Source organism: Phoxinus phoxinus (assembly GCF_949152265.1).
Source record: "Phoxinus phoxinus genome assembly, chromosome: 23".
NCBI lineage: Eukaryota > Metazoa > Chordata > Actinopteri > Cypriniformes > Leuciscidae > Phoxinus > Phoxinus phoxinus.
In genome coordinates this window covers 20,774,244-20,797,568 of record NC_136898.1, presented here as the reverse complement: position 1 = coordinate 20,797,568, position 23,325 = coordinate 20,774,244, and the positions used below count along the sequence as shown (strand labels likewise).

The following is a 23,325-nucleotide window of genomic DNA, read 5'->3' as shown; positions in this document are numbered from 1 at the left end:
AACAGGAGCAACTGCAGAGAATTAATATATTTTTTATTAATATGGATTCTTGGATGCCATTGTTTTGAAAGAGCATGATTTACAGCTAGTCTTTAAGACAAGAGGACTTCAGTGTGACGCGGCACACCTCACACACCTCCTCTACATAAACACACACACACACGCCACCAGCTCACTCATTCCCACCTCTGCATGTTGTTCCTGAGTACTGAACAGAAATAGACAAAACAAAAGTGCATTTATGATCAGTCTTTTGAGAAGCGTGACAAATCTGTACAGTTTATAAACCAAAAACTGAAAACTTGGGAGAAAAAGGGAGATCCCTAACTAACAAAATGCAAAATCTTCATTGGCTTTGGTGCTCAATAAAACAAGATAAAAACAATATAACTTATGATGCTTAACGGTCCTTTGCAGCTTTAAAGCCATTGACAGAACAAAATCCGCCGTAAAGAATTAGGTTACACGTAAAACATTAGATATCCCTTATCATCAATGAAAACATACTGGTGCATTAACAAGATTTTTGGATGGCAAATGGAAGGAAAGTGAACGAGCACCACAACCTAGTGGACAGACATGAGAACAACATCGCTTTTCATGCACAACATCATCTCGAAACTAAACCCACACACACTAACATGTTCTGAGTGAAACCAGACCGTGATGCTTTATATGGTGCAGTGGAGGGAAAAAAACATGTATTTAAAAAAAAATTAATAAATACAAAATTATTCACAGCACTGGCTTTTGCATTTCACATTGCTAATGCCTTTACAATATATGAAAAAAGTCGTTAAAACATAAATAAAATGCAGAAGTCTTTCTCAAACCAGACCTCATTAATGTGGAAATGACTGAAATTGAAGGACGTTTGTGTGTGTCTGCAATTGTGTGTCTTCGTATGAAACTTTAAAGGGACGGTACCATCGAAAAATGAAATTTCCGGCTTCATTCACTCCCTTTTATGTTGTTCCAAACATGTATGACTTTATTTCTTTTCTGGAACACATAAAATAATCTTCATTCACATTCTAAAAAAAGACAAAGCATAGTTGTAAGTTACTGATAATCTTTTCTGTTGAAACTCAAAAAAAAATGGCATGTTAATGCACCAGGATGATGTCCCGGTGATTTGCATGTTTAATATGCGAAATGGAAAGGACATTTGAAAGCTGAAGTGGAGGTAGATTATCAGGTTTCTCACATCAGTATCATGGCTTCAGAAGACCTTTTTTTTGTCCTTTTTGGAGGTTTGGAACGACATTAGAGAGTAAATGATCACAGAATTTCCATTTTTGGGGTGAACTGTTCCTTTAACTAACAGAAATAATAAAGAGAGGCCTCAGCAAAAGCTTCCTGGTGGAGATTCTTGCGGTCATAGGACACAAACATTAACACATAGTGTATCATGAGAGAAAGAAATGTTTGTAGAGAAGATTTGACATCATATTGTGTCTAAAATATAACTCAGTGCATAAGATACGCTTTCCCTCTCTTTCACACACACTCATTACACCATTCTTTAACAATTTTTTTTTAAAAATCCAAGTAAAAGGAAAGGACGAACAACAGAATAAAAACAGGAACAGAATATTGATGGACAACTGCATCTGATTGGCTGACTAACCAATGACATCACTGCTGCACCCTTGGCTAGAAGTATCAATTGAAGAAAACACGACCTGTGTGGCAGACACTTCAATCAAAAAGAAAAATAGAATTTTGAATGAATTAAAAAAAATGAAGTCCTATTTACATTGGTGTACTGGATTTAATTTATGCTAATTCTAAAGAAAAAAAAAAAAAGTCCTGACAAGAACAATTTTTCGATAAGAATTATTGCCATTACAGTAATCAGAATGAGATGTTATTGTCATTATAGTAATGGAAATTAGCATTTTATTGTCGTTATGGTAATGAGAATTAATTTGTGTTGTTACGGTAATGAGAATGAGATTTTTTTATTGTCATTATGGTAATGTTAATTAGATTTTTGTCATGGTAATGAGATTGTTATTGTCATTATGGTAATGAGCATTAATTTGTCTGTTATGGTAATAAGAATTCCATTTTTAAATGTGAATAATTTTTTGGGGCATTATGGTAATGAGAATGAGATTTTTTGCATTACAGTAATGACAACGGGTAATGACAAATCCTTATTTTTAATGAAAATAATGGAAAAACATTGCAAAATAGGCTTCATTATTTTTATGCAAAGTATAAATCTTGTTTTTATTTATTTATTTTTTGGTAAAGTATGTTCCTCAGGATACTCGCCCATATAATGTCAACACAGTTCTATGTTTTCCCACATCTGTGCCGTACGTTAATTTATAGTGGCCAAAAAAAGTGACTGGAGAAAATCAAGTGCTGTCACTCAAAATCATCTCATCACACGTGCACACACACACACTTAAATACTTGCTACGATATAAATAAATAATCCGCTGTCAGTGGGCGAAGGAGAACAGGAAAGTTTGCCAGAGAAGATGGTGCAAAATACACATGGAAGGGAAAGGATGCCCATAGATGTAGTGCCGGACACGTTGCATGATGGGAAATTTTAATGGGAGGGGAGTACAAGCTAGGTTTGGAAAGTAAACTAGCCGTTTAAGAGACGTCCAGGGTCAGTTAGTGTAATGATACAGGACAAGAGCAATAACACTACGTACGTGGTGACCTGACAGTAAGGCACAGTGCTCTGTTTGCATCAATCATTCATGCTGCTGAAAGAAAAACTAAAACCCGGATGACAGATAGCCTACATCACTTTCCCTTCTTTCTACTCTGCGTCCGTTCTCTTTACGCCAAGAAGCAAAGACGTTTTTTTTTTAGGTCTGGCGCCACTTTGCAGATGGGGAGGATGTTCACTCTTTAGCACCAGAGTAGTTTACTACTTTCATTCGCCTCTATGCAAAGTCCACTATAGTGTCTTGTGGAGTCCAGGAGGTCCTCGCCCGAATCTGAACGGTCGTCACGTCTAGCAAATCGAAGCGAACCCATGAAGCCCACTCTGCACAATGTCGCACCGGGCTGTTCGGTCTCTAGACATCAGCTTTCGTGATTAACGCCTGGAGAGGTACAATAGACAGTAGCAGTGCGATCATGGATGTCTTCAATGCAGCATATTGATTCAGAACTTAGAAAATAGACGATGAGCTATTCTACAACTTAAATATATTTGGTGCACGTTTAAATAAACAGCATTGATCAAGTCATGGCAGCTGACAAGTGCGCAGCCAGTGCTGGGTTTGTATTGCACGTCGATCCGCATGGTTTGGTGGCGCATGTACGATGGCGGTCGCTTGTCAGATCCGTCAAAACGACCGCGTGTCGGTCCCGAATCCTGTAGCCAGGCGAGCATTGTGCAGCTGAGGCAAAGGGAAAGCGTTACCATTTGACAGACGTGTATTTGGTCCTTGTGCCTTTCCTTGCTGTTCGTTTTTCGTATTCTTGTTTGCTAAATTGCTTAATTTTTTGTTTCGTTTTCAAGATGGCTGAACACCACCTCAGTCCCATCTCAGTTGTAAGAGAGGTGGGCTGTGAGAATGAATATGGGGCTTGAGTAAGTGTCCAGAATGCGTTCCTGCGGCCCCTCACTGTGTTTGTTGAGGTAACGAGGGGCGGGTGATGAGGGGGGTGGGGTTTGAGGGCTGTTGAAGGCGGGGTGGTGAGGGAATGCGTGGAGGTTGGCAGTAGTCTCATAATTTCTGCTTTCCTGAGACGATGTTGCGATGGAGATCTACGTTCAGCTCCACATATTGTCCCTTAGTGCAGTCCAGGAAGTAGAGTTTGTCCGAGACGACACTGGGGTCGAATCCCTCCCGTCGCATGTCTGTCTTCTGAAATTTGAAAGTCCCTGAAAGAAAACCACATGCTTAGCATTTTATACTATGCATCGGCGCAGTGCACATCTGTTGGCTCAATTATCTGTATTGCCCCATATATCAAGTTCAAGGGTGCATAATTAATTTTTGGTACAGTAAAAAATGTTCAAGCTTTAGATTTTGTTAGAGCCTTAGACTGTAGATTTCCCCCAATTGTCATATTTAATGTAACCTCGAACATGTCCGAGTAAGGCTGCACCGAAATGGGCAGAAGGTGTAATATAATTGGGCTCAGTCATCTGGACTGTCCAACATGTCAAGTTAAAGGGTCATAATAAAAAATAATAAAAAAACAGTACAAAATGTTCAATGTTCGCATATTTAAGATATCCTAAAATAATATTTAAGACTTTTAAGACTTTTTATGACCTTAAATTTGATCAAATTGAATTTGAGAAGTTTTAAGGACCCATAGGAATCCTAGTTATGTTTAACAGAAAAACAGCACTTTAAATCCATTTATGAGAAACAATGCTGTAGATATGGACATAATGTACCGTTGCATAATTTATGGTTAAATGGAAAGCACCAATAAGTTACTGGCAAATGAAAACTTGGCACATGGAGTATTTCAATTTTGGGTTCTGTTCTAAAATAGGACAGGACTATATTCATCAACAATATTCATCAGACAGGGGTCAGTTGGCAGTCTGAGATTAGACGTGCCATATCTCACCTGTTTTGTTCACTTCTGGCAGGAAGCGCAGAAACACGGGCCGGGCATAGGGCGGCAGGGCTTTCTCCAGGTCCCTGCTAAACTTCGCCAGGTCTGAGGTGTGGTCCGGGTCTGCTATGGCCGCCATCCCTGCCTTGCCTTCAGCTCCTGAGGAAAACAAAAACAAAACGTCCATATGAATCACACAAAGGCAACCTCAAATTATGCAACACAAAGATGCGATGCATTCTCAGCACTGCCGCAAGAGGCGCTATACCATCCATTTGTAAAAACTGCTCTTTTTCTCTTCTGCAGTTAGTTTTGTCTGAGGTCAATTACAGTAATTTAGCAAGTTGGTAAAAGTTAAATTGCCAACATTTAAACTATCTGAATAATAACATCAGGCTTAATGGAAGCACAGATGTTTAAAAAAAAATGTGGGATCATATTAGTTACATTTCTTAAAAACGACCTTTCCCCGATAAAAAAAACAAAAAACAGTTTAAGTAAAACCAGATCAACACAGCAAGGTTTCCCATTTTCCTGATTCGGTTTGGTATGTGAACACTTTAATTGTTGTTCCGTCTGCTTTTTTTAAACATTTGCAGTCTTGTGTGTGTCTGTTCATGCTAAAGTCAAGGCTAAAGAAAACCTGTATGATTTCAAAATCTCATTGATGACTCAAAAGTCATTGATTTGCATTTAGACTTTTGAAACAGTTTGTTCTTGAAGATGCGGAACGCTGCCTTTAGAACCGGAGATGAGGTGGGTCTGAGAACAGCCAGAGCCAACCTGTCCCGTGGCATCAGAGAGGCTAAGAGGCAGTACTCCAGGAGGATAGCCCATCAATTCAGCGACAGCAGAGATACTCGGAGCCTATGGCAGGGGATACAGGCCATTACGGACTACAAGCCCCCACCACGGACCTGTGACAGTAACACCTCTCTGCTGAACGAGTTGAACGCCTTCTTCGCTCGCTTTGAGAAGCAAAACAGCTCCACTGCACAGAAGATTCCACCTCCTCCCAGTGATCAGGTGATGACGCTGACCCCAGACAGTGTGAGGAGATCCTTCAGCAGGATCAATGCACGCAAGGCTCCGGGCCCTGACAGCATTCCTGGGCGTGTACTGAGAGACTGTGCAGCAGAACTCGCTGATGTCTTCACAGACATTTTCAACATCTCATTAAGTCAGGCTGTTGTCCCTTCATGCTTCAAAGCTACCACCATCATTCCGGTCCCCAAGAGGCCGTCTCCATCCTGCTTCAATGACTACCGTCCGATTGCACTCACTCCTATTATTATGAAGTGCTTCGAACGGTTAGTCATGTACCATATCAAGTCTGCCCTCCCCCTGTCCCTGGACCCCTTCCAGTTTGCATATCGGTCCAACCGCTCGACCGATGATGCCATCACAACTGTCGTTCACTCAGCACTCACACATCTAGAAAAAAAGGACTCATACGTCAGAATGCTGTTCATAGACTTCAGTTCAGCATTCAATACTATCATCCCTCAACAGCTCATTCACAAACTGGTCCAGCTGGGGCTCAACACTTCGCTGTGCAACTGGCTGTTGGACTTTCTGACTGGAAGACCTCAGGCAGTACGGGTCGGCAGTAACACATCCAGCACCATCACTCTGAACACTGGGGCCCCCCAAGGATGTGTGCTGAGCCCCCTCCTCTTCACTCTACTGACCCACGACTGCACGCCGTCACACAACGCCAACCTCTTCATTAAGTTTGCGGATGACACGACTGTGGTGGGTCTCATCAGTAACAAGGATGAGACAAACTACAGGAGCGAGGTGAGCCGCCTGGCCAGGTGGTGCAGTGACAACAATCTCTCTCTGAATGTGGAGAAGACGAAGGAGATTGTTGTTGACTTCAGGAGAGTGCACACTCAGCATGCTCCTCTAACCATCAACGGTGCCACTGTGGAGAGAGTGAGCAGCACCAAGTTCCTGGGTGTGCATATTACTGAGGACCTCTCCTGGACTGAAAACACAGCAGCACTGGCCAAGAAATCTCAGCAGCGTCTCTATTTCCTCCGTAAACTGAGAAGAGCCAGAGCCCCGCCCCCCATCATGTACACCTTTTACAGAGGAACCGTCGAGAGCATCTTAACGAGCTGCATCACTGTGTGGTATGGGGCCTGCAACGCATCCTGCCGGAAGACTCTACAGCGCATAGTGAGAGCAGCTGAGAAGATCATTGGTGTTTCTCTTCCCTCCCTCCAGGACATTTACGGAACCCGTCTCACCCGCAAATCTCTTTGCATTGCAGGTGACCCCACTCACCCGTCATATAGCTTCTTCAGTCTGCTGCCATCAGGGAGGAGATTGCGGAGTCTCCGGGCCAGGACCAGCAGGCTGAAGGACAGCTTCATACATCAGGCTGTCAGGAAGCTGAACTCGCTCCCGAACTTACCTCCCTTCACTTTTCCGCCCAGGCTCCACATCCACAGGAGCCCACCCACCCCCCCCTCCCACTAACGTACGATGATGATGACATGCACCAGTCACTCGTGCAGCATGGGTCTGCTCACTACCTCATTCAGCATAGAACTGACGTCATCCTACTACCTTATCAGTCGGTTGAAAATAACTGCTCTTTGAGCCCCTTTGGCACTTTGGCACTTTAAATCATACAGAATAAGCTGTCTTTGCACTTAATCTTTTTATCTATACTGTATGGTTGTTATTTTTTATTTTGTACTTCAATGCATGGTTTGCACTCTACCTGCCATGTGCCTTGCGCTGCTTCTTTTATTACTTATTGTATAGTTGTATTTTATATTTTTATATTGTTCTAGATTTTAGGCGTTATTGTGTTATCTGTATGCACCATGGGACCGAGAGTAAAGCAATTTCAATTCTCTGTATGTATGAACTGTACATGTGGAAGAACTGACAATAAAGCATACTTGACTTGACTTGACTTGACTTGATGGTTATCAGCGTATGATGTACACGTACACCTACACGTTGTAGACCCACAATTCCAGATCTGCTGATGACTTTGTTCTGAAGGTGAGTGTATTTTTCAGCTGGCAGTCTCAAATGACGCGAGCTATATTCAGCACTCTGCCGCCATTTCTTTATAGATCGAGTGCAAGCAAAACCAGAGCCAGGCCAAGAGAAGACTTTGTTTGGCTGTGCATTCCCAGAATCCTTCAGGAGCTGCTGCAGTCAGCTTTGTTCAAATTAATTATTCTCCTCTCCACAGACCGGCTGGGCACCCGGTGATTCATGTTACTTCAAAACACTTAAAAGGAACAGTTCACCGCAAAACACTGTAGAGATGCTCTCTTCATCGTCACAAGATCATTTTAACTTGAATCTTAAATCGTGTCATGTGCATTTATTTCTTTGCCAATTAGCCGTGTAATCAGGGTATCTGCAGGGTTTTTAAAACTAATTATAATAATAAAATTAAAACCATATGAGTGGGGTAGGGTAGTCTGGGTAACAACCAAAACTGAAAAATTACCACGATTGAAACTTTACGTTAAGATTATAAAATGATAAACCTCATATTTCATCATTTAAACAATTTTTTTAAGAGAAGGGAGGAGTCAAACCTAAAAATAATAGTATATATAAGATTTAAAAATAATAAAATCATTTAAGACTTTAAAAGCCCGTGGGCATTCTGTGTAATTATTAAGATTGTCGCAAAATAAACCTCTTCGGCACGAAACTCCTGCCGATTATAATTTTTTTCCTTCCACTTGAAGATATAGTCCCTGAAGAGTAAACTCTATGGGTGCTGCAGATCGATTTGCCTATTTTAGCCAAGATTTTCTTAAACAGGATGAAATGTCATTGGTGGAAAGACACCGAGCGAGAAAGACAGAATAAAAACAAACATGTGCCGTTACCTGGCACCTCCACTCCATACACCACCACATCTTTCATGTCCAGCAGCCGGCTCAGAGTTCCCTCCACCTCGGTGGTGGACACGTTCTCTCCTTTCCAGCGGTACGTGTCTCCTGTGCGGTCTTTGAAATACATGTAGCCATAGTCGTCCATCTCCAGCACGTCCCCTGAGAGAGGAGAAGCAAACAACTTCTATTATCTAGCTGAGTGTGCAAGGAAGAGTGCGGTTGTGTGAACTGTTTCAAAATACAATACCTGACAGATATGCACTGTCTCCCTTTTTGAAGACATCGTGGGCAACCTTCTTATTAGTGGCTGACTGATTGACGTAGCCGTCGAATCGCCTGAGGGGGTCGTTCTGAATGATTCGGCCAACCAACTGACCGGGTTCTCCTGAGAAACACAGTAAGGAAATTGACATTAAATTATATTTCTGCACTTTCTGGAGTGGCCAACTGATTATATATTATTAATAAGTGCTGTATATCAGTCCATATTTGGTATTTTTAATTATAGGCAAAGGGCCGATAAGTTTGTGTGTTTGCCTGATAACTGTAAAAAGCTTTTATTTTGACAGCGCTAAGAACGTCAGTGCCTGAATGCCTAAAGGCCGGGACACACCAAGCTGACGTAATAAAATTAAATAAAAAAAAACACAGCGAAAAGTAGTCCGACAGTCTCTTACAAACGACTGTCAGCTTGGTGTGTCAACAGAAGCTCTCATTTTTTGTTTACTAATATGAATTATTCATTAGTTAACTGTTTTTATTGAACAGTTTTGTTTAATTATTTGTACTGTGTGCTCTGTCAAATCAGCATTGCCTGGTCTTTATTTGAGAAAATGTGATTCCCAATCCCAGGGACTTACTGCATGCACTGTTGGTTACAATGTTTACTTGCTTTATTCATGTTTTTAACAATTTCTTTATTTGTGGAAAACACTATAATAGGATTACAGACGATTGATTTATGTGACTGAACGTGGCATGGTTGTTTGTGCCAGACGGGCTGGTCTGAGTATTTCAGAAACTGCTGATCTGCTGGGATTTTCATTCATCACCATCTCTAGGATTTACAGAGAATGATCAGAAAATATGATCATATGACTTCTGCCAAAGTTCAGAGGAGAATGGCCAGACTGGCTCGAGCTGATAGAAAGGCAACAGTAACTCAAATAACCACTCGTTACAACCAAGGTCTGCAGAAGAGCATCTCTGAACGCTCAACACGTTGAACCTTGAAGTAGATACACACCAATGCTACTACTCTCAGCTGAGAACAGGAAACTGAGGCTACAATTCACACTGGCTCACCAAAATTGGGCAATAGAAGATTGCCTGGTCCGATGACTCTCGATTTCTGCTGCCACATTCAGATGGTCGGGTCAGAATGTGAACAACATGAAAGCATGGATCCACCCTGGTATTAGCGGTTCAGGCTGCTGGTGTATTGGTGGAGATATTTTCTTGGCACACTTTAGTACCAATTGAGCATTGTTTAAACGCCACAGCCGACCTGAGTATCGGTGCGGATCATGTCCATCCCTTCATGATTACAGTGTATCATCTTCTGATGGCTACTTCCAGCAGGATAACACGCCATGTCACAAAGATAAAATCATCTCAAACTGGTCTCTTGAACATGACAATGAGTTCACTAAACTCAAATGACCTCCACAGTCACCAGATCTCAATCCAATAGAGCAGATTTGGGATGTGCTGGCACTGGAGATTCACATCATGGTTGTGCAGCCGACAAATCTGCAGCAACTGTGCTATGCTATTATGTCAATATGGAACAAAATCTCTGAGGAATGTTTCCAGCGCCTAGTTGAATCTAATCCATGAAGAATTAAGGCAGTTCTGAAGGGATTAAGGGATCCAACCCGGCACTTTCTGTCTGCTCCCCTGTGTACTAAGCATGAATGTGAGCAAGTACTGTACCTGGACCACATGGGATACAGACTCCATCGGGTCCTCTGATAAGCTCCATGGTCTCCTCGTCCACTTTGACTAAGCGGATGGGGTAGACGTAGGGAAGGATCCGGCTATTGAATCCACAGGCCCCCGTCTGCAGTCAAAACATCACATGTTTGTTACAATCACCTCACACTCTTCAAAACTAAATACTGTGTCGAGCTAAATAAACAGCTAAGTGCATTTTCTATCTGCACCATAAATGGCCCATAACCACCTGTGCTTGATTACTGAACATTGTAGATGGCCTTGTAAAATGGTAATGGTAATACACAACGCTAATTGCTGCAACCCTTAAAACCCTATATATCATTTTCCACATGCATTATCCACTATTGTGTAGGTTTACAAGTGTGTGCTACTCATAAAGGCTGTTTACAGACACTGCTTTTGCTAGGACAGACCTGGTTGTCGAAGTTGCCCAGGCTACAGTTGCACTCGGTGGCGCCGTAGAACTCTGCGATCTGTGGTATGTTGAAGCGGTTGGTGAACTCCTCCCAGATGGACTGGCGAAGGCCGTTCCCGAGGGCCATGCGGACCATGTGTTGGTGCTCCATGTCCTTCTTTGGCTGGTTCAGCAAATAGCGGCAGATCTCGCCAATGTACTGCACGATCTGAGACCAGAAATTATGTTTTTAATATTTTTAAACTCCATAAAGCTACATTTCCATGCAACACAACTACAATTTGCAATCCCACAGCTATAACATTAAAGCTGAGGTTTGGAAGACTGAATGTAAAATATATTGAATATGATTTTGTTTGACTTTGTCTATTAAACCTTTGACAAGTAGCCTAGGCTATGATCACAGCGAACATTCAGATCTGTGTTGGCGCTGCCGCTGATCAAGAGAGAGCACTTGTCATGTATAGGTATGAAACAGCTTCACAAACAGTCTTTTCAACCACACAGTATCATTTTTTCCCTTTCAGATTATCACAGAAGTAATGGGATGAAAGTTCGGATATAAACACTGATGTCTATGGTAGCGATTAAAATAGAGCAAATCATCTTTGAAAGTAACTTGACACTTCAAATAAAGGTGGTATCAATTACACCAGTAGGTGGCGACAAGTGACTTAAATATTTGTAATTTAATCATTCATGTTTCAAAAACTCTGATTCATACAGTAATTAAACAATTAAGTCTTTATAAGAGAGTAGTAAATTACATGTTATTTTGTTTAGAATCGTGGGAGAATCGTGATATCTATTTTTTTTTTCTCAATTTATCCAGAATCAATAGAGACTTCCATTCATTTCTGTGAATTAGTTCTTTTAAACAGTCTGATTCAAAACACTGATTCAAATATGTATTTGTATATTGGACTCAAAAAGAAAACATGCACATTTATATGCAGTAGTCAACATTGGAAGTGGATCAAAACCTTTCATCAAAGTTAAACATGAATTTTGAACAATACCCGTTCTTGTCTTAGGACAACTTTGATGATCCACTTCAAATGTTGACTGACTACTGTACATGATTAGAATACTGCTGTTTATTATTATGTATTGCTATATAATCAATATGTAAATGCATATAAATATAAAAATATATATATTTCTTCATGCATGTCTTCATCTTAAAAAATAAGTCCATACATGAGTAAATGAAAAATTCACAGATATGATATCACATTTTTTATACACTATCTTTCTAAGTTGATATGATTTTTAATGTTTTTATGTTGTGAAAAAATATTTCAATTTTAAAATAGCTGTTTTCTATTGTAATACATGTTAAAATGTAATTTATTCCTGTGATCAAAGCTGCATAAATATATTTACTGTCACTTTTAATAAATTTAATACATCTTTACTGTAATTTGCTGTAAAACTATAGGCAAACGAATTTCTTGAATATTCCATAATAATCCATATATTCCATTACTCACCGTGCAGTTGTATTTGATACAGTCATCCCAGAACTTCGATGCACTGAACTTCTTCCTGATCACTACAGTCATTCCATGGATCAGGCACTGGCCGACTCCCACTATGTTTCCTGCCACAGAGAACAACTCTGACCTCAGAACAAACCTATTGATTACTTCCAGATTAAAGACTCACAAATATAAATCTGTTAAACCAATACAATATAAACAAACTAAGTTATTTTTCTCAATACAGCATTGAACTCAAGGATCTTACGTAGACATCCATCAAAACAAGTCACAAAACTCGCACAGGAAGTAGCCTGAACCAGACTGTGACAGGAAGTGCACATATCATGAAGGTGTAGAGCAGCCTGTGTTCAGTGATGTACCTGCTGAGTGGTAAAGTGGTAAGCAGTCATAAAGCACATCCTCAGACTTCATTCTGAAACCATAGTACACCAAGGCAGCCATGCGGTAATACCTGAGGAAAGAACGCAGGAAAGACGGGGTGAAAAACAGGGAGTTTGATTCATTGAGAGAGAAAAAAAGAGAAAGCAAGGAACGAGAGACTGAGAAATTGAGAAAATGAACACTGTCATACACTTACCGGCTATGTACAACGATAGCAGCTTTTGGCATCCCAGTGGTTCCCGACGTGTAAATGTAAAAAAGGCGATCTAGAAGCAAAGAAGAAGAAAAAAAAACTATAAACATCTAGTTGCTAATGTGATTTATGGGCCAGATTTACTAAGAGCTTGTGTCAGTCACTAGTCAATTACTATGAAATACTAGTCAAATTGATTGATTGATTCATTCAAATTGGCTAATGCACGAGTCAATTTACTGGTATTTGGACCATTTTTTACCACCCCAAAAAAGCATGCCTTAACCTATTTTGCACTTGACATGACGGCATCGGTGTTCTTTTATTTGTGTATTGTCAGTTGATCAGGCTCAGAACTTTTCACTCCCACCGGCATTTCATGGGATTGCGTTCTCACGCTAATGTGCCGTTTAGTAAATCTTGGTTGGTAATGTGACTTAACATCCTATTTAAGTCAAATGCAACAAAACAAAAAGAATGAAAATATTCAGACTGAGTTCAATGCCAAACTTTCACAATTCTCTAAAAATAATGTCTTAAATTTTGTGTGTGTATATATATAGTTCAGTCTGTGGTGTAAAAAGGTCACATTAGCAATTAAAGAGAAAACACTTAAGCAAAACATGGTCAGGTTAAGGTGTCTGAATAATATTTGGTCCCAAATTGTAATACATTTTACTGGTAGTCCACTGTATGAAGAATGTTTGGGTATAATATGTCAGTTTACTTTATTTTGCCATCCTCACCTACATAAATGACCTATACTGTCCTGCACCCACTAGTAAAACAATATAAAAAATGATATCTGGTGTCTAAATAATTTTTGGTTTGACTGTATATACACACACACACACGCACGCACGCACGCGTCATGTGTGGGGATCATTCAGCAAATGGGAAAAAAAGCTTTGAACTAAAAAACAGGGTGGTTCCAATGGACAGGAGCTCATAGGCCTTAAATGGTGGCAAGTCTGTTTTGATGATCTTGCCTGTGAAGCTGCGATCTGGTTGTCTGGGCTGGCTTGTAGGCGTCTCCTCCAGCAGCGGCTCTAGATGCTCCGTCCCTTCAGGAACACACTTAGGGTCCCATTCTCCAGAGCAGAACAGCTTAACAGTCTTTCCCATGGAGCTGTGCACCTCACACAGCGCTGAGACATTTAAAGAGCGAGAGAAATACGTGAATACATCACAGACACAAATAACGCAACAAAGTGAGCCTAGAAACTTCTTCAGAGAAAGCACAGGACAAGCAAACGCCCGACAATGTGAAATCGATAAGAAACGAAGCTGACTCAACATGACATGCTTTATGAGTCAGTATCCAATTACTTAAGAGACAACTAGGAAACTCGATTTCATTAGGATTTTGCTGCCTTTCGTGACCTCAGGTACGAATACTCTTTGGTGCAATGACATTCTTTCACTATGAGTTACACGCAGTGACCTCTGCGCAAGATAAATCTTTAATCTATGCTACTTATTCATTGTTTCTCTATAGAGTTCACACAATAATCTGTCCAAGTGCCACTTCCTTATTTGCTTCTTGTAATGTGTAACTTTAGCTTGCAACACTTCTGAACCGCTGCCTCAACCGAAACTATATTGAGGCAAATCTTATTCATAAAATGCAAGCCTCATGCTTAAAGTCAATATGAAATCAACTGACACTATTGACATTCAACTACACATTCTTGGTATATTATTGGGCAAGATGCACCAGTGCACCTCATAAAAAAAAATAAAGAATTTTTTTTATTTAGACAAATATTAAATTGGTCCACCTCCAAAATGTATTTTCGATTGATGTCACCAACTAAATTTTTTTCTAAAGTACCTGACTCCATTTTGGTATGTAATGAACACAATCCAATTAATTCCAGATGGATAAAATAAATATCCTACAGTGGCCGAGAGCTTAACAGGCTGCAACTGAAGGAAACATACCAGTATATATATATATATATATATATATATCTTTTTTTTTTTTTTTAAACACCACCAGCAAATTAAGAAAACATTTTCATCAGTTTGACAACACATGTGCTGCAAATACTCACAACAAACAAGCTTCTATTGAGTTGTAAGTATTTGCAGCCTGTTTCTGTATTGGGTTGCGTTGTGAGCATTTGCAGCTTGTTTCTATGTTTGGTTGCATTGTGATTATTTGCAGCTTGTTCTGTATTGGGTTGTGTTGTGAGCATTTGCAGCTTGTTCTGTATTGGGTTGAGTTGTGAGTATTTGCAGCCTGTTTCTGTATTGGGTTGCGTTGTGAGCATTTGCAGCTTGTTTCTATGTTTGGTTGCATTGTGATTATTTGCAGCTTGTTCTGTATTGGGTTGTGTTGTGAGCATTTGCAGCTTGTTCTGTATTGGGTTGTGTTGGGAGTATTTGCAATGCGTTTCTGTATTTGGTTGCGTTGTGAGTATTTTCAGCTTGTTTCTGTATTGGGCCATGTGTCCACCAAAGCGTTTTTAGCCAGCTGAAAACGCTAGGCGCTCTGCTGAAAACGCTGAGCTATGTGTGCTTGAGAGCATTTTGGCAGCGCAGTTTTTTTAAATTGAGGCTCTTCGTTGCTATGATACAGAATATCCGTTGGTCGGTGTGGTATTAGTCCCGCCCCTCCTCCACTGTGATTGGTCGGTTGGGTAAAAAGTGACAGTGATGAGTGCGGCGTTTTACCCAAAGATGAACATTCTTCAACTCTCGGCAACCTGTAAAAAACGCTGAACGCTCAGCGCCTCGTTACGCTCATGGCATTTTAAAAACGCGGCACTCCCATTGAAAAAACACGCCAGCAGCGTAAAAAAGTGCTTTGGTGGACACACGGCCTTGGGTTGCGTTGTGAGTATTTGCAGTGCTTTTTTGTATTGGGTTGCGTTGTGAGTATTTGCAGCTTGTTTATATTTGGTTGCGTTGTGAGTATTTGCAGCTTGTTCTGTATTGGGTTGCGTTGTGAGTTAGGGGTGTGCGATATTACGATTTTTGATCGTGGACGATTAAAATGTCTCCACGATCTGCTTTTGAAGAAATATCGTAGGATCGTGCATTTTATCAGTTTGCATTTCTGGCGCCTCCGTCTCAACATACTGTAGCCTACAGCGCGACGTATATCCACATGAAATGCAGAGGAACGGGACACTGTAGTTCTTAAAAATTAATTATTTGCATGTGCTTAAAGCCTTGCCGGTTAAACATGTCATTCGCTGCTGATGCGCTGTTCTAACGGGCGCTTTTCTGAGCGCAAACACCCGACGCGCGCATGCACTAAAAGCCTGTCTAACAGCGTCTGATTACTGGGCTAAGTTATCTTTCGAGTCTTATTGCGCTAATACTGTCAAATACACACAAGGTTTACATAAACAAAGTTGGTTATGTCTAAAGTGAAAGAACAATAGAAAAAATTAAGAAAAAATCTGCTTCTCAAATGCGTGTAGATTCGTTGCGCGCAGATCTTAAAGTGACAGTAGCCCTAATAGTAAACATGCAGCCGCTTGTCCTTAAAGGGACAGTTACCCAAAAATAAAAATTCTGTCATTATTTAACTCACTCTCAAATGTTGTTCCAAACCTGTATTGCTGGTCCCCATTGACTACCATAGTAGGAACAAACTATTATGGAAGTCTCTGGGGTACATGAACTGTTTGTTTACCCACATTCCTCCAAATAACTTTTATTTTCAACAGAAGAGGGAGACTTATTCGGGTTTAAAACGGCTTGAGATCATTTAAATTTTTGGGAGAACTATCCCTGTTAATAAAACAACAAAATACAAAGAGCATCTCACTCACTCTTGACTGAGAACTTAGTAGCTTTAATAGTAGCTTTAATAAGAATAGTAGCTTTAATAAGAATCAATGTAAAATGTATACAGTGAAGTCTATGTTGTTTTATTTTCATATTTGTTCATTTAATTACTTTCTTCAATGCTGTTAAATACACCTGTAGCTGAAAAAATAAAGCACTGTTTATTTAATTTGTATATTAAGTTGTGTATGTGTATCTTTGTTCTTAAATTTTAATAACAAAGAAAATGACAAAGATTTTTTATCTTCGCCACTTTGGTCTAAATGTCTGCCATTCTTTTTTATTTTATATTTTGTTGCTTTGTTTTTAAAATAGGGACATTAGTTTGGCTGTGATGCTCAGTCACTTGCAAAATAGTAAAACCAACATGAAAAGGAATCGTGATAAAATCGTGAATCGTGATTTCCCTGAAAAAAATTGTGATATGATATTTTTGCCATATCGCCCACCCCTAGTTGTGAGTATTTGCAGCTTGTTTATATTTGGTTGCGTTGTGAGTATTTGCAGCTTGTTCTGTATTTGGTTGCGTTGTGAGTATTTGCAGCTTGTTCTGTATTTGGTTGCGTTGTGAGTATTTGCAGCTTGTTCTGTATTTGGTTGCGTTGTGAGTATTTGCAGCTTGTTCTGTATTTGGTTGCGTTGTGAGTATTTGCAGCTTGTTTATATTTGGTTGCGTTGTGAGTATTTGCAGCTTGTTCTGTATTTGGTTGCGTTGTGAGTATTTGTATGTTGAATTTGTGGTTCAATTGATTCACTGTTTCGAAGCACTCTAATCAACACACACTGGTGGAATTTGGGAGTTTAATACGTGCTCCGGATCACTGGTTCGATTCAAATGATTCGCTAAGGTTTCGCCGCTTCACAAAGTTAATTCATTATTTCAAATTTAAAAATGAACTACCTCTGTAACAGCCAAATGCAGTTAGCTACATTTTGTTAGTAGCAGCATGGGTAGGCAACTACTTTTTCAAAAGCGTAGCTTGACTGTGGTTTAACTGCTATAAATTAGGAGTAGTTTCTTCATCTCTGATAACGATCAAATCACTTCTCACCATCTGTTAGCTCACTGCCGAACACCACCGCTTTGGCGCTGGAGATGTTGACACAGTGAACCAGGGCCTCCAGTCTCAGGTTAAAGTTGATGAGCGCTGCCTCCACTCCGATCTTCGCCATGCCCAGCCAGAGCCCCACGTACTGAGAGCGGTTCTCCATGAACAGAGCCACCACATCGCCTTCCTTGAAGCCCCTCTGGAGAAGAAAGTTAGCCACGCGGTTGGAGTAATCGTCAAGCTCTTTGAAGCTCCATTTCTCGCCCGTTCCTTCGAAAATCAGAGCCGTCTTGTCACCGTATTTCTTGAGGGACTTGGCAAAAAGTTTGGGAATGGTGTTGCGCTCACGTAGGTGCTTTTTGACATTCAGCTTTACCCTCAGCAACACACTGGCTGCACTGTAAAAGAACACAAAAAAATGTATGGTATGACATTTTTTACATCTACTTTGAGTTTTGGGGAAACTCTTCATTTAAAATAGATAAACTACTTTAAAAGTTTGGAATGATTAGGATTTTTTAAATGTTTTTGAAAGAAGTCTCTTCACCAAGGCTGCATTTATATTAATAATCAAAAAAAAAAAAAAAAGTAAAACAGTAATATTGTGAAATATTATTACTATTTAAAATAATCGGTTTATATTTAAATATATGTGAAAATATATTTTATTCCTGTGATCAAAGCTGAATTTTCAGCATCATTACTCCAGTCTTCAGTGTCACATGATCCTTCAAAAATCATTCTGATATGATGATTTGCTGCTCAAGTAACTATTATTATTATCAATGTTGAAAACAGTTATGCTGCTTCATATTTATGTGGAAACTGTGATATTTTTTTCTTCTCAGGATTCTTTGATTAATAGAAAGATCAAAAGAACAGCCTTTATTTGAAATAGAAATATTTTGTGACTTTAAAAATGTCTTTACTGTCACTTTTGATCAATTAAATGCATATATTAAAAATATATATTTTTTACTTACCCTAAAACATTTGAATGGTAGTGAATCATGGTCATGCACAGCACAATGGTTTTAAAATTTGATAATAATCAGAAATGTTTCTTGAGCATCAAATCATGAAGACTAGAGTAATGAAATCAAATTCAGCTTTGATCACAGGAATAAATTAGTTCACAATATATTCACACCGAAAACAGCCATTTTAAATATTAATAATATTTCTGATCATATATATGCAGCCTTGGTCACTCACACACACACACACACACACACACACACACACACACACACACACACACACACACACACACACACACACACACACACACACACACACACACACACACACACACACACACACACACACACACACACACACACACACACACACACACACACACACACACACACACACACACACACACACACACACACACACACACACACACACACACACACACACACACACACACACACACACACACACACACACACACACACACACACACACACACACACACACACACACACACACACACACACACACACACACACACACACACACACACACACACACACACACACACACACACACACACACACACACACACACAGCTAAAAGCAGTGATCCCTGTCCCATTAGAGTTCTTAAATCCATTAACAGCTATCCATCCTAAAAGCCTCCATCCTCCAATCCAGGCACTTACAGAGTAATCTGTGCTGTATGAAAAGATAAACGCACACCTCCAGGACCTGAAGTGGAACTGAACTCCACAAGCCCCAGCACTTGCTACAACCAGCGGCAAAACTGTGATTGTTAGCAGAGGTTTTGCTTTGTTTGCTAATCAAACATAGACGTTCAGGTGGGGGAAAACCCTCCTCAAAGCCTTAAGATACTTCGCAATCACACTTCAGATTACTCAATTCATATTTCAAAATCTTGAAAAGCAAAATCAGGAAAAACAGGGTGAACCAGCGAGGGATAACCCAGAAACCCACTTCAACCACTTGTTCCTCTTAATAAACTCATAGCTCGTAATAAAGGAGTGTGCGGTTGTATTTGTTGAGGAACTTCTTTAAGGCTGTATTCACACTCCACACTTTGCTTGGTTCATTTGGTTTTTATGACTTCGGAAAAAGTATATTCATATTATAAAAAGTATATTTAAAAAAAGCAAGCTACACTGGATAAACTTACTGCAAATCGCGATATATGGTCTTTGAAAACACATGGATTGACTTCCATCCTCCAGAACCCAGGTAGAAGATGAGAATGGATGGCAGGACCTGGAACCAGGACAGGCCGGCGAACAGCCGGAGGAGGAAGAGAAGAGCCGTGGAGCACGCCAACCGCAACATCCTGACACACACAAAACACAGTCATTCAGACAGCCATTTCAATATCATTTATCAACATTTCATTATTGCATTAACATTTTATTGGGCCTTTAAAAAAAAGCCCTTGATAAAAAGTTATAACGATCATTATAAACCTGATAATTACAATGGTCGATATGCAAAACTCTTGCCTTAAATCGACAGATTCTGAGATTAACAAGATAAGACACTTAATCATATCAAGACAAGATAGAAAACAGATCTTTGACCTTGGAAATGCATGTTAAAGGTATATCAGTTCAGAGTACTCGTATTATCTTACACGAGAAAAGTCAGTAACCGTTTGATTGGACAGTAAATCAAACATTTGTATTGAAATATTTATTTAAATGCTGCTGTTCATTACACATTTTATATATTATGCGTATAAAGGATATTATTACACAATGATAGATGTTTCCATATTTTCTGATGTGCAATGAAGATGGATACAAACAAATGTGGTAGTAAACATTTTTTTCCCCCTTTACATTAAACTGTATTGACGTGTTTCTAGGCCTTCTTGTCCACTAAAACACCTGTAAAGTAACTAGGGTGGATTGAATGTCAGGCAACAGAGCTATTCGATCTGTACGATCCTTTCCTAGAGCTCATCTGAACGCAGCAGAAGCTTGACCTGCTGAATTACCAGTCACATGCCCTCTAAGGCCAGCTATATAGGGGACACCGGGGCTAGTTGTCACATAGGAAAGCTGCCACAAGGGCTGTCTTGCACTATCTGTAAGGTTTTGAGTCCAAAGAACAGTATTTTTTGTTTTGTTTTTAGCAGTGGTTTTGTTCCTTGCTTTCAAACATCTAGTTCAAAACAGGAGTTGTATAGTTGTTTTATTTACTATTTTAATCTACTGACAGCCTAAAATGTAAACTTAAAAACTCACGGTGTACGGTTTTTGCAAACACATAGATGGACAAAATGACCATATAATATTGGTAATGCACAATACAACCACTCTCAGGTGGGAATCTAAACTATATAATGAGTTTTGATTTTATTATTTATGAATTATTTATTCATTTAGAATTATGCAGGCAGCTTAATAATACAATTTATTAATTTATAAATTTCTGTTGACCAAAAGTTTGTAATCTTGTCCATTTCTACAGCTTCTTGAATCGTTTTTGTGTTTCATATATAAGTTTTACTGTTCAAATTTGCAGAAAAAAAAACATTAAATAGAGTTTCCATTGTGACAACGAACTTACCCCACACATAATGTAACAACATGCCACGTTGTAGGTAAGCACGTGTTAAATGAACTGTATAACAGTGGAAATAAATAAAATGTAAAATATTTTGCATTCACGAATTCTATACAGAAACGGAATTAAAACCTACTCTGGGAAATGTTCACTGGATTAAAAGTGTGACAACTAGCCCCGGTCTGATTCACCTATAGATAATACGCCATTTCATTCACACATTCTCATTCTAATGACTGACAGAAGTGATGTTAACACATCGTCATATCACCACCACCACCATCACACGTTGTCGATACAGCAGGGAAGTCCAACAATGCGCGGCTGTCTATCGTGAAGGATGCTGGGGAGAACCCACCCGCCCCGCATGGTAACGTCTGTTCGGTCCTGTGACCGTGTGTTGTTGTAGCAAGACAAAATGATAGACGTGCTGTGGGTGCGGGATGGCTATTTAAGCAATGCAGAAGAAGAGCCATCATCATAATCATTACCGCAGAGCCCTGATTCGTTGCTCCACCCGGAAACCTGAGCGAGCACATTGGATTGTACAGCACTATACCGAGTCATTTCCGCGATTCGACTCTTTCGAACAGTTCATTTCAAAGATTCAGCGATTCTCTTACGCCATGATCACACGTTCGCGGAATTACATCCTATTGCTGTTTAGTACACAAATATAACTTGCCTTTACAATCAACAATACTAAAATTGGCATTTCTCAGTAATGTTTTAGCTTGTAGATTCAATTTATAATCAACAACTTTCAAACGCGTGTTGATAAAACTGTCATACAATCCAATGGCAAACGATTCAAATACGTTTCTGTGGTATTTCTGGTATTTTGGGCTCATTCGGAATCGGAAAAAAGAGTGAGTCTGTAGAAGAACCGTCAGTAGAACCAACTCCGAACCGGCTCTAGCTCTAGCTCTGAACCAGCACCTGGTTCTTGTTGGTGGAAAAGGGGTATGTGAGTTGTTGATTCCAGAACCGTGAACGAACAACTCGGTCCGTTTTAGTGATTCGGTTGAAAAGAACGAGTCGTTGGAGAATCGACCCTCACTACAGCACTGCAGTACACTGAGCTTCACTCTATACTGTTAACGTTACAATCATAAGATACATTATAAGGATTTCACACAGTCAGACTATAACGTTACATTATAGCATGTGTCTATACGACCAAGTTTATACAGTAACGTTAGTTAGGCCTATATCAGTAACGGTTACGCTGCGTTATTTGATGTGCGTGTTTTATATATATATTTTAAAAGCCCAGTGCGGATATCTGGCATCCTATATCTGGATTATCAGCAATAAACTGTTACATATGACACCGCATCCATCAGCAAACATGAACAGGACACAATGTACGCTGTTGTTATAGTAAAAATCGTAAAATGCATCTTTAACTGGCAGTTGACATCTGCGATCATGACGATTTATGATACAGGATGCCGGAAATGGACAATGGTTAAAATATTTGGCATGTAGGTGTCTGTGGTCCAGGAAATACCTTAATATTGGTCTCCGTGGTCACAATAACGTGTGTATAATGGCAGAAGGGGAACCTGTTCCGTACGATCCCACCTTGATCGGCTTAAGCGAAACCTCCACCGCGTTTACCTGCGCTGAGACGCACGCGCCGGTGAGTAACGGCCGCACGCCTGCCTTTTACCTACCGCAGCTTCTTTGGTAGACTTTGCCCCCGTTTATTTCATTTTTCATTATTATCTGTTATCGCTTCATTGTAACGATGGCTTGTAGCGCTGATAATTCCAATGACCTTATAATTTTCTTACTTGAGCCCGCCTTCTCTCTATTCGCCGGTGCAGTTGCGTATACATTGATTGACAGCTCTTTGAACCAATGGCGTTCTCGGAGCGCTGCGTTTGCCTCAGTAAAGGCGGGACTTAAAGTCCTGTCAAGGAAATGTGGCCCAGCCAGCGAATCATCACGACAGTTTCCGCCCGGTAGTTGCTGCAAAGCACAAGCAGCTCTGCAGGACCATGAGGCATCATGGA

General features: G+C 40.0%; 1 protein-coding gene across 3 annotated transcripts; it reads right to left on the bottom strand.

Annotated features, from left to right (window-relative positions):
- Positions 1-13: 13 nt before the first annotated feature.
- Positions 14-23,320, bottom strand: slc27a4 (solute carrier family 27 member 4). Of its 3 annotated transcripts, none has more exons than XM_079599864.1 (13): positions 23,104-23,320; positions 19,905-20,066; positions 17,748-18,142; positions 13,881-14,039; positions 12,895-12,964; positions 12,677-12,768; positions 12,306-12,415; positions 10,811-11,020; positions 10,374-10,500; positions 8,686-8,823; positions 8,433-8,597; positions 4,570-4,716; positions 14-3,865 (listed from the first exon to the last, which is right to left on the bottom strand). In XM_079599864.1, exons 2-13 carry the CDS (start codon positions 20,063-20,065, stop codon positions 3,708-3,710), a joined length of 1,932 nt encoding a protein of 643 aa, XP_079455990.1. In that variant the 5' UTR covers position 20,066; positions 23,104-23,320; the 3' UTR covers positions 14-3,707. The 3 variants fall into 3 exon arrangements, with proteins under 3 accessions (XP_079455990.1, XP_079455989.1, XP_079455988.1); XM_079599863.1 differs by having other exon boundaries at positions 22,818-23,144; XM_079599862.1 differs by lacking the exon at positions 23,104-23,320 and adding an exon at positions 21,663-21,766.
- Positions 23,321-23,325: the final 5 nt, after the last annotated feature.